Genomic DNA, 14,731 nt, shown 5'->3' with positions numbered 1-14,731 from the left:
CGGTTTGTAGAATTTTACTCCAGATTGTCATTGTGTTACAGTAGAAAAAAATCTATTGAAATATCAGTGTAACACTGCGGAGCTTAACAGAACATAGTCATACACTGTAATAACAGCGGAAGGTAGGTAACTCACTAGGTCTGACTAGCCTATAGGCTCAACCTGGCTTTAACAGTGACTCTTCAGGGCAATGTGTATTCGATCCAAAAAAAAGCCCTTGAGTGTTGTCAAAAAAAATAAATGTGTGAGTCTATTTGATGCTACCCAGATAGATTGTGTTTGTATGATCTCATAAAGCTTATCTGTTCCTCCCGATGACACAGAGGTCAGACAATGTGCACTTGACAAAGCACCCAGTGTCCTCAGGGAACGAATCCTGACAGCACTTAAATAAAACTAAAACAACAGGCAGAGATTCATAAGTGCAATTGTCGTCAATTAATCTTCAAATTAATCGTTATCGGCTAAATGCCATAAATAATCGTGATTAATTTTTTGAAAGAATTATTAGCAGGCAACTAATTACCCTGAAGCATGTGTATTAATATCTACAAGTGATTATCTTTTGTAATGTGTTTTGTTAGTGTTTGTGTAGTTTATAGAAAATGAATTCAAGTATACTGAATGTATTAAGAAGTGTGGAATTTTCATATAGCCCAGTTTGGTAACTCACTCCCTCTGTCAGTTGTTTTCTGTTCTTTGGAGACAGCTCTGGTTGATATTTCTTTCCTTTCATTTCCTTCCTGCTTTGCTCCTGACTCTCAGGTTTGACTAAATAAGGTAAAATAAACAGCAGCTGAGCTGACCCCATTTGGTGCAGAACTGGGGGAGGACATGTGACTTTATGGTACCCCTGAGTGTATGGACCCACTGGGGATACCAAGATAGGATAAAAGGTGTGTGTAAAGTAGGAGCACGTTGTTCTCCTCTCTTGATGTTGGACAACCCAGAGATGTGTTAGTGTGACTCAGAACTGGCTTCTGCATTGTTAAAAATAAATAGTAATTTTGAGACCAGATATTGTCCACTTCTTCCTAATCAAAGATCTCAGGATGGTGATAACATTTTATTTAACAATCTATTTTAAGAAATGTAGCAAAGCTGTCTTATGGATGTACACTCAGCTGGTTCTAAGCTGCACTTAAGACATTTTTGTTGCCAACTTACCAGTTTGCCCATCATTGGGCATCTTGATGTTTTCATACACAGTGTCTTCCTCTTTTTTAACTGAAAGGTTAAAATGTTAATTAGTGTGTAGATCAAGAAATTCACAGTAAAATAAAAACACAGGACGACCAATCTCATTTATATATATAGCAGAAAAAGGGGGAAAGCAGTTCATTACTCTTCCTCCTGATTTTTTAGTAAGAACAGGTATGTTGTCATTTCTAGTGAGGGTTGCATAAATTGAAAATACTAAACAAAAAACCACTCTGTTACATTTATGTGCACATTTGGAAGACGACATGCTTGGTGATCACAAGCAGCAGATAATAATTTATGGGCTCTTTCTGATGAGATATTAGTTCCTATACTGCACATGATCAAACAGTCAGGTGGGGCCTTTTGCAACTTTTACTTTAATGCTGAAATTAAAGTAAAACATTCACCATCTGCATAGTGCTGGATTAGTGTCGGCTTAATTCCGATGTGAAAAACAAAGATTGAAAGTTCTTAAAAGTTTCACTCACCTTCTGATACTGATGCCTTTTTATTCTTCAACACAATTTCCGCGGCCATTGCTGAAGTCACTCTGAGTCTGATCTGATTCACAGAGCTAGACGTACTCTGCAGATAAACCACAGAACAATGTAAAAAGACAGGTGGTTGCTTCCTCTAGAGAACTAATAATAGGAACCATGAATAAACAGAGAACTACAAAAAACATGAAATAGAATAGAATACAATAGAATAGAATATAAATACTTTATTTATCCCAAGCTGGGAAATGTTGCTATTGCAGCAGCAAGATCCCAACTCCTCCCTAGTCACTGTTGTGTGTCCTTGGGCAAGGGACTTTACCTCCAGTGTACTCACTGGTGTGGCGCCTTGCTAGTCATTGTATGACACTGCTTGGCAGCAGCCTTAAACAATTTCCCTCTGGGAATATTAAAGTATCTAAAATAAAAAAAAATAAAATACAGGCACTCAAGCATACTAAAAACATACATCAACAATTCAATTCAATTCAATTCAGTTTTATTTATATAGCGCATATTACAATCAGACATTGTCTCAAAGCGCTTCACAGGAACCCCCCTAAGAGCACTGTGGCAAGGAAAACAGTAGAAATAAACAGTATAAACATTATTTACAGCAAATACATATATAAAACATAGGTACAGAAACAAAGGTGTGCAATTTAGAATTTGGAATGAAGGTATAAAAATCTGCTGCAGGCCTTTTTGTACACAGCTGTGCTGTTGGTCCTCCAGCTCAGTCTGCTGTCGATGGTCACTCCCAGGTACTTATACTCCTCTACCATCACATCCTACCCAGGATGCAAAGGGGCTGCGATGTTGTTTCCTTCTACCTAAAGTCAATCACCATCTCTCTAGTCTTGTCCATATCAAGCAGCAGGTGATTCCCTCCAGCCCACTCCACAAATCTGTCCACCAGCCTCCTGTACTCCTCCTCCCGTCCACCACTTATACACCCATCATCAGAAAACTTCTGTAAGTGACATGACTCTGAGTTGTACTGAAAGTCTGAGGTGTATAAGGTGAACAGGAACGGAGAAAGCACAGTGCCCTGTGGGGCTCCTACACCACTCATCACCGTATCAGACAGGACACCACCCAGCCGGACGAACTGTGGCCTGTCTGTCAGGTAATCAGTGATCCAGGAGACAGTGGACCCACCAGCACCAATCAGCAGCAGCTTCTCACCCAGTAATGGAGGCTGGATGGTGTTGAAGGCACTAGAGAAGAATGGGATTCTCATGGTGCCTCCACCACCATCCAGGTGTGTGAACTCGCTGCAGCAGATAGATGACGGCATCAACCCTCCGCAGCTCCTCCTTGTTACCAGACCTCAAGGCAACTCTTCTTCTTGTTGAGTAGAGTGTTCAGGTCGCTGGTGATCCACGGCTTGTTGTTAGTTGTTATATTTACAGACAGTTGTTTAAAGGTAGGGTAGGAGATTTCATTCTGATGCACTGTTTGTTAATTTGGTGTAACTTCTCTTTACAATCCGATAGCAACCGATTAGTTCGGCAGTTTCACATTAAAACGAAGAATCTGAATCATCTGTGGAAGCTATAAAACACTAAAAACATCAGCCAATCCTCTGGGACGACCCTGAGCGGAGTATTGGCTGGTTGTCACTCTGAGCGCACCAGAGAGGTACGTGCATGATGGCCGGAGTGACAGACCGCAGCTCGTCTTCAGGTAATGCGCGTCAGTGTGATTGGGAGGTGTGGCTTCAGAGTGAGCTCCGAGAGAAAGGGGCGTGTGTTTACTTTCGAAATCTGGCTGACTCTCACTGAGTCAGCGGGCGGACCAGTCCATAGCATCAATGCCTTCATCATGCAGGAACTGCTGACACACTTCAGCCACATGAGGCCTAGCATGGTCATGCATCAGAAGGAACCCAGGGCCCACTGCACCAGCATATGGTCTCACAATGGGTCTGAGGATCTCATCCTGGTACCTGATGGCAGTCAGGGTACCTCTGGCTAGCACATGGAGGGCTGTGTCTCCAAAGAAATGCCTCTTTCTCTGGCAAATGCCAATCACCCTGCACGGTGTCGGGCTGTAAACACAAGCCCCACTTGTGCACGACGCTTCATGGAGTCTGTTTCTGACAGTCTGAGTAGAAACATGCATATTAGTGGCCTGCTGCAGGTCATGTTGCAGGGCTCTGGCAGTGCTCCTCCTGCTCCTGCTTGCACAAAGGAGGAGGTAGCAGTCCTGCTGCTGGGTTGTTGGCCCCCTGCACAATTTCACAGAAGTATGATTGACTTGGAGTTACTTATGTTGTTCAAGTGTTGCCTTTATTTTATATATAATATAAAATATATATTTATAAGCATTGTACAAAAAATTCTAAAATTACACAAAAAAACAAACTAATGTTATATTTTTGTACACATTCTACAAATGTTGACATTTGTACAAATTGTAGTTTTAAATGGAGCTTGGAAAGACTCCGTCTGACTTCTTTTTTGCAAAAGTGACAGCACCTTCCTCACACAGCAGCTTCAGCAGCAGCTCTGGTGAGAACAGTGCAGTGATCTGAGCCTGTGGAGAACAACATGCATTTTCAGCAAAACAGGAAGAACCTTCTGGAAGCAGTACAGTCCTACCACATGCTTTGAATAAACTAGAGAATGGATGAATAGTCTGCAAAGACCTCACACACTTCCTGTTCTCTGAAACATTACTGAATAAATAATCATTCATGTGTTCATGTCAGAGACATTCATACATTCTAAATACTGTAGATCTGTGCTTCAGAATTTTGTATAGACTAGTATGAGGGAGTTCTTGGTCTGGAGCACACTGAAGGAAAGAATATGAACAATATGTAAGTGTTGTTGTGTGTGGTGGTAAAAGGAGGATCCAAATGCAGGACAACAGTTGAAGAAAACTAAAGGTGAGCTTTATTCAAAGCCATGGCAAAAACGACACAACTACAGTGCATCAAAAGGCAGTAACTATGCTAAGAACGAAAAAAGGACTTTGACTCAAGAACAAAAGTAAAACACAGAAATGAATGTGACGGAGCTCAGGAGGGAGGGGGGAGGCTATTTAGGGTATTTAAGGGTGCCAACAACGCCACCCAGGGAGGCGAGGGCCTCAAACCAGGAAATAAGAAAAGGACACAGGTTAGAATCACACGCAGGGCAAGGATCAGGTACCAAAAATAGAAGATTTATTTAATTACAAGAAGAGTAAGATCCACAGACCATGTTTAAAACTAATTATAATATAAGTTGCCAGTTTAGCAAATAAGATGGGTTGAGATGGCCCCGCAAAATATACTGACAAGACTGAGGCTCACCGGGGCAGAGGAACAAACCGAGGGATCAAACTACACCTGTGACACTACACTCCAAACGGGAAGGGGAACCACCACCGCTGGGCCACAGCTCCTGTACAGCAAACAAAAGAAAATCAATCACAGACCACAGGGGCCCAACCACATCGACAACATGCCAACATAGGAGCACCCATCCACACACACACACCAATAACCCCAAAATAAAGACAATAAAAATACCCCAAAACAGGAATCCAAACACCCAGTGTAGTAACTGTCACCGTTTTGTGCCCTGGTGCTCCCGAGACCCGATCAAATCTAGCCTCTTCCCAGTGGTCGGCTTGGATGGAGGGCCAGTGAATCGCCGTCTTCCCTGTCGCCTGGTCCGGCGCGGGGTGAACCTCCACAACCTGCGGCCTCTTCCTCGTGCTCCACTGGCGGCAGAAGCACCGGAGCCTGCCGCTGTCAGGGTGGCCCTTGTGAATGCTAGATCGCTAGCCAACAAGACTTTCATTTTAAAGGATTTCTTTACTACAAATGAGTTGGGACTTCCTCTGCATCACAGAGACCTGGATGTCTGTCGGTGAGTCGAGTGCTCTCTGCGAACTTTTACCATCCGACTGCACATTCTTCAACTCCCCTCGGACAACTGGCCGCGGGGGCGGCATAGCGACTGTTTACAAAGATAAATATATCTGTAAACAACTCACTCCGACATTGTCTTACTCCAGCTTTGAAGTCGATGTGTTTGAGCTTGGCTCGTCTCTCCCAGTGCTATGCACCTCCTCTTCTCCCTATACCTCCTTCCTCTTGGGTCCATTCTCCATAAACATGGTGTCTCTTTCCATTTTTATGCAGATGATTCACAAATCTACATGCCCTTAAAACAAAACCAAACTCATTCTGTTCAAAAACTCTTAGACTGTGTTGAGGAAATTAAATCCTGGCTGTCAGCAAATCTGCTACATTTTAACGACACTAAGACAGAGGTCATACTGTTTGGGCCCGGTGATGCCTCTGCTGCTGATGTAGATTTGGGTGTCCTGACACAATATCAAAAGTCCACAGTGACAAATCTTGGTGTAAAATTGGACTCCAACCTGAAACTTGATGCTCAGGTCAGTGCAGCTGTCAAAGCGAGCTTTTTTCAATTGAGGCAACTGGCCAAAGCCAAAGCGTTCCTTTCCCTGCATCACTTTGAGATTTTAATTCATGCTTTTATTACGAATCGGTTAGATTATTGCAACGCACTTTATTATGGGCTCTGCCAGGCTTCACTTGCACGACTGCAGCTTGTACAGAATGCTGCTGCACGGCTTTTAACTGGGACTAAGAAATGAGAGCACATTACTCTGATTTTAAAGTCATTGCACTGGCTCCCGATTCGTTTTCGCATTGATTTTAAAATTCTCTTATTTGTTTTTAAATCCCTTCATGGTCTCGCCCCTCAGTACATGTCTGACATGCTCCAGCCCCACTGCCCTGCTCACTCTCTAAGGTCAGCTGACCAGTCTCTCCTGGTCGTCCCAAAAACGCAGAGAAAACTCAGGGGGGACCGCTCCTTCTCTGTCGCAGGTCCTAAACTGTGGAACAAACTGCCTTTGCACCTTAGATTGATTCTTTTATGGTTTTTAAGTCATCACTTAAAACATATCTTTTTACTCTGGCTTTTAACTCTCTTTGAGTTGTTGACTTTTACTTGTTTTATTGTTCTTACTCCTGGCTGGTGCTTTTATTGTCTGGTTTTATATCCCTATGCTTTATCAAACTTATATTTATTTTATTTCATTTTATTCTATTTTATTAGTCAATTATTCTACACTTGATAGGCTGTGTACAGCACTTTGGCTGACCCTGTTGTCTTTTAAAAAGTGCTCTATAAATAAAGATGGATTGGATTGGAAAGCCAGGAGACAAGACGTTCGATGAACTCGTAAAGTTGTTAAAAGGACCATTTCAACCCCAAACCCAGCGAGATTGTGCAACATTTCAAGTTTAATTCAAGAAACAGAAAGTATGGAGAAACAGTCATGGAATATGTTGCTGTACTGAGGAAATTAGCACAAGACTGCAACTATGGAGACAAGTTAGCAGAAATGTTACGTGACAGACTGGTCTGTGGCATTGGGGAGGACCGTATACAACGTCGACTGTTGTTAGAGCCTGACTTGACCTTCGACAAAGCACTGAAGCTCGCCCAGGCCATTGAAACAGCCAATAAAGATGAAGTGTGTAGGTGTAGTGTGTAGGAAGTGTGTAGGTCCAAGGGCTTGACTAGTGATTCAAAGACTTGAAGGGGTGGAGTACACACAGGCAAACAGGGGAGAATTCAGGGAGCAAATTATGTAAGTCAATAGAACAATGACAAAGATGGTGTTGATACAGATGAATTCATGTTCACACTGTACAAAATAGATGAACTGGATGTACCTGCAGAAGAGCCATTTATAGAGACGTTGAGTTAATGGGATAGACACACAGTTTGAGATGGACTCAGGTTGTGGGGTTACAGTAATGAACCACTCGGTATTCAAAACCTTAGGGGGAAAAGAGACACCAAAGCTACGCCCATGTCGAGTGAGACTCCTTACATAGACGGGACAGAGTAAAAAGTTTGGGAGCAGCTGTGGTTAAGGTGCAGCACAAAAGCCTAGTGAAAGACTTACCGGTGGTAGTTGTAGCAGGTTCAGGCCCTAGTCTGGTAGGCAGGTACTGGATTAGGAGGCTAGGGTTACAGTGGAACTCAGTACTCAAGCTCCATCACGTCCAGGAAGAGACCCCAGAGGGTCTAGGGGAGCACGGAACCCCAAACTTACCAGAGAAAAGAAGAGATCTTGGAGGAAGCACTGGGGAAGTTTAGTGAAGTCTTCAAAGAGGAACTGGGGAGTTTCAAAGGCCCGCCAGCAAAAATATATGTGGACAAGGAAGCAGCACCCAGGTTTTTTAAAGCCAGGCCAATCCCATATGCCATGAGAGGAAGAGTTGAGGGTGAACTCAACCGTCTTCTAACCCAGGAGGTTATTGAACCAGTAAAGCATGCTGAGTGGGCAGCACCTGTGGTCCCAGTGTTAAAACCTGATGACACAGTAAGACTGTGCGGGGATTACAAATTGACTGTAAATCAGATCTCAAAACTGGAACAATACCCAATCCCCAGAATTGAGGACCTGTTTGCTACACTTTCAGGTGGACAGAAGTTCACCAAGTTGGATATGAGTCACGCCTATCATCAGATTCCATTAGATGAGGAAGCCAAGAAGTATGCGACTATAAATACTCAAAGGGTTGTTCACATACAAAGTGTTACCTTTTGGTGTTTCATCAAGTCCAGCGATATTCCAACGGACCATGGAGGGACTGCTGCAGGGCATTCCTCATGTGACCATCTTCCTAGATGACATCCTCCTCACAGGCAAAGATGATAAAGAACATCTACAGACTCTGGCCATGGTACTGAAACGGCTACAGGAAGCTGGTCTCCGACTAAAAAGGGCAAAGTGCTTATTCATGAAAGAGGAAGTGATGTTCCTGGGTCACAAAGTGGATGAAACAGGATTGCACCCAGTCCATGAGAAGGTGAAAGCCATCCAAGAGGCACCACCACCTTCAAATGCATACATTATTATAACAAGTTCCTGCCAAATCTGTCAACTGTTATCGCCCCAGTGCACAAACTTCTGCAAAAAGACGTAAAGTGGCAGTGGGGAGAGTCACAAAAAGTGGCTTTTGAAAGATCAAAAGAAATGATGCAGTCTGCTGAAGTGCTGGTGCATTACGACCCAGAGAAGGACATTGTGCTGTCATGTGACACATCACCGCATAGAGTAGGTGCTGCGTTGTCACATCACATGCCAGATGGAACTGAGAGACCCATAGGATTCACCTCACTAACATTAAACACGGCTGAGAAGAACTATTCCCAACTAGATAAGGAAGGACTAGCAGTGATGTTTGAAATAAAAGTACATTTATGGTCGGAAATTCACTATAGTGACAGCTCACAAGCCCTTGTTGTCACTTTTCAGTGAGATGCGGGCCGTACCACAGATGGCCTCACCCAGAATCCAACGGTGGGCGGTAACCTTGAGAGCCTATGAATACACAATAGTGTATAAGAAAGGGAAGTATCATGGCAATGCAGATGCTCTGAGTCACCTTCCTTTACAAGAGAAAGCAGAAGTGGAAAGGCTGGAAGAGAGAGTTCTCATGCTGGAGAGCTCTGACCAAGCTGATCAAGTGAAAGCATGGACAGACCAAGATCCTGTACTCTCGAGGGTGTGGGAAGTGGTAAACAATGGCTGGTCATCCAAACTACAAGGGGAGGAGTTTGCCCCTTATGAGGTGAGGAAACAGGAACTCAGCATCCAGAATGGGTGTGTGTTATGGGGCTCGAGAGTGATTGTGCCAAAGCCAGGTCAAGAACATGTTATGAGGCAGCTTCATCAGTGCCACCCAGGAGTGTCCAGGATGAAATCACTGGCTAGGAGTTATGTGTGGTGGCCAAAGCTGGACAAAGAAGTGGAGGAAACGTAAAGGGTTGTAAAACCTGTCAAGAACACCGCAACATCCCTGCACCAGCTCCATTACACCCCTGGGATTGGCCTGACAAACCGTGGAGCCGCATTCATGTGGATCATGTGGACCGTTTATAGAAAAAATGTTTTTTGTGCTTATTTATGCACATTCAAAATGGATGGATGTGTACCCAGTGAACTCCTGCCACTTCAGCCACCACAATTGAGTGCCTGCGTACCAGTTTCAGTAACCATGGACTGCCTGAGTTGCTGGTGTCTGATAATGGCACTTGTTCCACCAGCGCTGAATTCCAAGACTTCTTAAGAAAGAATGGTATCCGTCATGTGACCTCTGCACCCTACCATGCTGCCAGCAATGGATTAGCAGAGAGGTGTACAGACATTCAAGAGAATGATGAATAAATGTTCAGAGGGCACACTGCTAGAGTGTTATTTAGCTACAGAGTGACTCCTCACACCACAACAGGTCTATCTCCAGCAGAGCTGCTTCTCGGGAGGAAGCTACATTGCACCCTGGATTCCATTCACCCTGACCTAAGCAGGAAGGTGAAGGAAATACAAGAGAGGCAAATTAAAGATCACAACAAAAAGGCAAAGGGACAGTGGTTCAAAACAGGTGACTCCGTGCTGACCCAGAACTTCGGTCTAGGACCCAAATGGATCCTAGGAATTATTGAGTCTGTGACTGGACCAGTGTCCTACAAGGTGATGCTGGGTGATGGGAGAGTGGTGAGGAGACATGTGGATCAAATTCACACTCATCATCAGAGACCAAGAGAAGGCAACAACAGTCAACAGGCTGCCTTTGTTCAGCCCAGTCAGGCAGAAGAACAGAATGAAGCATGGCTGGAAGCTGAGGAGGTGGTTCTTAGTGGTGACAAGTGGGAGGAGCCGGCAGCTATTGTAGCTGTAGGCAATTCAGAGACTGAACAACAGAGTGTCACTATTACCACTCCAGTGAGGAAACAATCAAAAAGGGAAACTAAATTGCCCAGTTACCTTAAAGACTTTCAGTTGAGTTAAGGCAAATGTATAAATGGTATTGTTGGCATTGTTAAAGAGTTTAACCAAAACATTTACAATATTCCTGTAAGATGTAGGGTAAATGCTTAAGGGGGAAGGTATGTAGTAAAATGTGCAAAATGGGGTTAATTGTATAATTCGCTGCCTGTCCACTAGGTGGGGTTGGTAGACTTGTTACCAGTTGGGTGTAAACAGAAGAGAAGAAGAACTGAAGCCCGTTGTTAAAAAAGAGTCACTGTGCTGTGTGTTGACAAGAGACGTGTGTCACTGTTGTGGAAGATAAAATAAATCTTGCCCTGTTCACCAAGAAGTCTCCCGTGAGTTACCACATCCAGAAACTCAGATTTATGCAGGTGTGGATGCGGCTATGTTCGAACTTCCTGACCCACAATCCACGAACGAGGACCAATAAGCTTACGACAATGCAGATCAGGATCAGAACAGCAGCACCTGCCAGTGCAAGGATTTGGCTTCTGCCACACAGGAAGAGGAGAGACAGGAGCACAGCCACCTGCCTGTTTAAATAGGTAGACAACAAGATAAGTTCCCCAGCAGCTGAGAGAAATTAACCCACCTGGCCACAAAATAACAAACCTAACCAAGAACCAGGAGGACGAAAGGACAAGGAGGACACGCAGTGCGGTCCCCGGGTGAGACCCCCCCCCCTCCCAAAAAAAAGGGGGAAATAAGGGGGAAGGCTGCATTCAATTCAATTCAGTTTTATTAATATAGCACGTTTTACAATCAGAAATTGTCTTGAAGCGCTTCACAGAGACCCAGAATCCCCTTAAGAGCCACAGTGTCAGGAAAAACTCCCTTTTAACAGGAAGAAACCTTGAGCAGGATCCGGCTCATATGGAAGAACCTTCCTGCTGACAGTCGGCCGGGTAGAGGAGGAGAAGAAGAGGGAGACAGGACCGAGAGGATGAAGGAGAGATAGAGGAACAAACATGCACAATCATTACAGAAAACAAAACATGACAGGTTGCAAAATGGATAATATGATGATAAATGGTATAAAAATAAATTCCCCATTGTCTATATTTTATTTTATTTTTAATTAAACTAACATAAGGCATGTAAACTAGAGCGCTACAACTGGACTGGATCAAACATATGTCCTTGCTTATTCAGACAAAACAAAAATATTTCACTGTACTACAATAGGACTGCATTTTATACATAAATATAGTTCTTTGTTATGATAGTGCTTTCAGATTTTAATAAGCAGCATAAAGGTTGTGATTTACACACTAGTGATTTTGATACCTGTGTGATGGTCCAGGCTGTGGCATCAAGTGAAGAGAGGCTGAATGGATGATAAATAATCATTCCCACTTTTTACCCTGTATTTAACTCATAAACCAGCTGACAGCTTCAGCATCAGACTCTCAGTCCAGCATCAGACTCTCAGTCCAGCATCAGACTCTCAGTCCAGCATCAGACTCTCAGTCCAGCATCAGGCTACAGTCCTCTGTCTCTCTGCCTGCAGCTCTTCTGTCTGTCCGGTTTGGCAAACACTTCCGTGTTGTTTAATGATCTTAACGGTAAGACCTCTCACTCCTTCGATCATTCACGCTGCTATACACAAACATGCAGTGACGCATACTATCAGGACAGAGTGAGACCTCCCTCCTTCTCTCCCTGTCCTTTCCGTTTGGAGACCCAGAGGTCAGCTGTCCCCCGCGCCCCCTCCCCTCCTCTCACAGCTTCTGCACGGCAGCTGCTCAGCATCAGGGGCGCCTGCAGCAGCAGGGGGCGCTAATTTTCCAATTCTCCACACAGTGATCTATAACATACCTAGAAAACCGCCGCACAGATGATATTTTTTCCAACTGCTCGTGCCGCCCCCTGTGTGATGCCGTCCCGGGCGACCGCCCGGTCTTCCCGTGCCCAAAACCGCCACTGAGGACACGACGACAGGTAAACCGCTACACAGGACGAGGAACAATGATCCAATGAGGACAATGTGTAGACGACTCAGCTAGTTAGTGGAGATACTTCTCTTGTCTTCAGAAGACATCTTTGATACATCACGTCAGAGGCACAAGGCTCTACAATTGGATATTTGAGCCCCTTGTGATATCGCTCGATGGTCCGATTGGACACTGACTTGCCCGTAGAATAATACCGCCAACAGGGCGTAAGTGGGGAGACAAGACACAGGTGGAAACAATCAGGGAGGAGCAGGTAATCACAGAGGCAGGAAAACAGGAGGAAGTAAAGACGCAACAGGAAGAAACAGGGAACACAGGACTACAAATCATGACAGAACTACAAAGCGCATCAGAGAACAGGAGGGAGGAAGAACAGCAAAAAGGACAGGAGGAGAAGAGAAGAAAGGAGACGACAGAAGGGAGAGAGAGGAAAGAAAATGCTAAATAATCTCAAAATAATAATAAATAAGAGGAAGGAATATACTAAATAATCTAAAAATGATAAGCAAAAGCAAAATGAATACAAAACAATGAACAAAACACTCATGACAAGTGTTAAAGAAGCAACAAACAGCAACAAATTGAAACATTTTATTCACTAAAACAAAGATTATCTTCTTTAAAGTAACAACATGTACACACATTTTATATTCACAGCACAAAAAACATGTTTAAAACACACTGTGAAACAGCAGTCTCTATAAATCACACTTATATATATCACACTTATGTAGATGTTGTTATATGTACAGACAGTCCTTTAAGTTTTTTCAGTTTGACTGCAGTCTTTAAAGAGTTAAAGCCTTCTTCTTGCACATCCAACCTTTCTTCTCAGTACAGCTCACTGATTTCCATCCATTACTAGGGACAGAAACTGCACATTGACCTTCAGTTGCAGGAAGTTGTTGTATCCAGGAGCTGAAGAATAAACATGACAGTTAAATAAAGTCTGATACTTCTTACACTTCAAAGTGTTCATGAATGTGTCTCTTACAGATCAGTCAGATCACTTCCATCCACCCACTTCCATTTCCCATTTTCAACTCTCAGACCAAGCCAGTATCCAGGATCTACTCCTCCTATGGGCCAACTGTTCTGTCTGACATAGTTCTGAGGACAACAGAGAGAAAGTTACCAGGAACACTTAAATATTTGATTTGAATAAACAAACTGTGATGTAAGGACTTCATTTCATATAGACTGTCAGATATATACATGTGTTTTCTAGTTACCTTTTCATCTTCATTAACTACAACAACCAAATCTGAAATCTTCCCTCTGCAGTTTTCTCGAGCTTCTTCCCAGCTTGTCTGATTAAGAGGTGGAGGGTTCTGAACAGCATAACAGTTGGACCCAGAGAGCAGCCAGCCATTCTGACAACCCTGACACTTTCCTCCTGAAACAACAGAGACCAACTAATAACCAACATCTCTGTGTGCTGATATTATTATTGGTTATCTTTGTCGATAATTATTCAGATCTGAACATACCAGCATTTATCTTACAGTACTGATCATAGGTCCACTGAGCTCGACTGATGTTGAGCTCCATCTCTGCTTTCTCCATGTTCTGCAGTTGTGCTGTTAGGTTCTTTTTGTCCATCTCCAGCTGCTGGTTCTTCAGTTGAAGGTTCTGGTTTCCTGCAGTCAGGTTTGTGACCTTGTTGTCTAGGACAGTATAGGCTTGGGTCAGATTTTTGTTGTCCCTCTTCAAGTTTTCATTCTCTGTGGTCAGATTGGTGTTGATATCTGTCAGATTGTAATTGAGAGCCTCCAGCTGCTGGTTCTTCAGTTGAAGGTTTTCATTCTGTGTGGTCAGGACTGTTTGGTTGTGCTTTAACTCTTCCAGCTGAGTTACATCATGATTCCATGTAGCAACTGCAAAATGAACATTAGCTTCATAAGAATGAGGAATAATGCAGCGTTGCTTTTGTTCTTTTAATAAAACTTCTTTCCTGCCTGTTCTAATTTGTAATGTGTGTGTGCTGATTACTTGATCACTGATTACAGAATGATTTCTTATAAAGGTTGTATAATTATCAGGCCAACAGTTGGACAGAGCAGATTTAAGTGAAGGTCACAGATGATGCTTTTCAGTTTGTTTCTTTTTATGGAATGTTTGTGTAAAAAACCTCTGAATATTATTGTGTACTAGTACATTTGCAAAAAGTCTTTCAGATTAAGAAGCCTGAGAGTACACAGAGAGACAATAGCCGTTTGTTTTGCATTCAGTCTATGACTATAAATGAATGAT

The 14,731-nt window shown here is 43.3% G+C and overlaps 1 protein-coding gene across 6 annotated transcripts in view; it reads right to left on the bottom strand.

Moving 5' to 3' along the window:
• Positions 1–14,731, bottom strand: part of LOC114449142 (asialoglycoprotein receptor 1-like) — a 44,386-nt gene that overhangs the window by 15,691 nt on the left and 13,964 nt on the right. For 2 of the 6 annotated variants that reach the window (XM_028426553.1, XM_028426555.1), the window contains exon 5: positions 14,081–14,248. In XM_028426553.1, the coding sequence (XP_028282354.1) occupies positions 14,081–14,248 (168 nt within the window). Of the gene's footprint in view, positions 1–13,235; positions 13,397–13,472; positions 13,589–13,710; positions 13,875–13,968; positions 14,356–14,731 lie in introns of those variants that run through there. The other 4 variants (XM_028426556.1, XM_028426557.1, XM_028426561.1 and 1 more) reach the window with 3 other exon arrangements.

This window comes from Parambassis ranga, chromosome 16 (assembly GCF_900634625.1).
Source record: "Parambassis ranga chromosome 16, fParRan2.1, whole genome shotgun sequence".
Lineage (NCBI taxonomy): Eukaryota > Metazoa > Chordata > Actinopteri > Ambassidae > Parambassis > Parambassis ranga.
The sequence above is the reverse complement of the archived record's forward strand: the minus strand, read 5'-3'. Positions and strand labels throughout refer to the sequence as shown.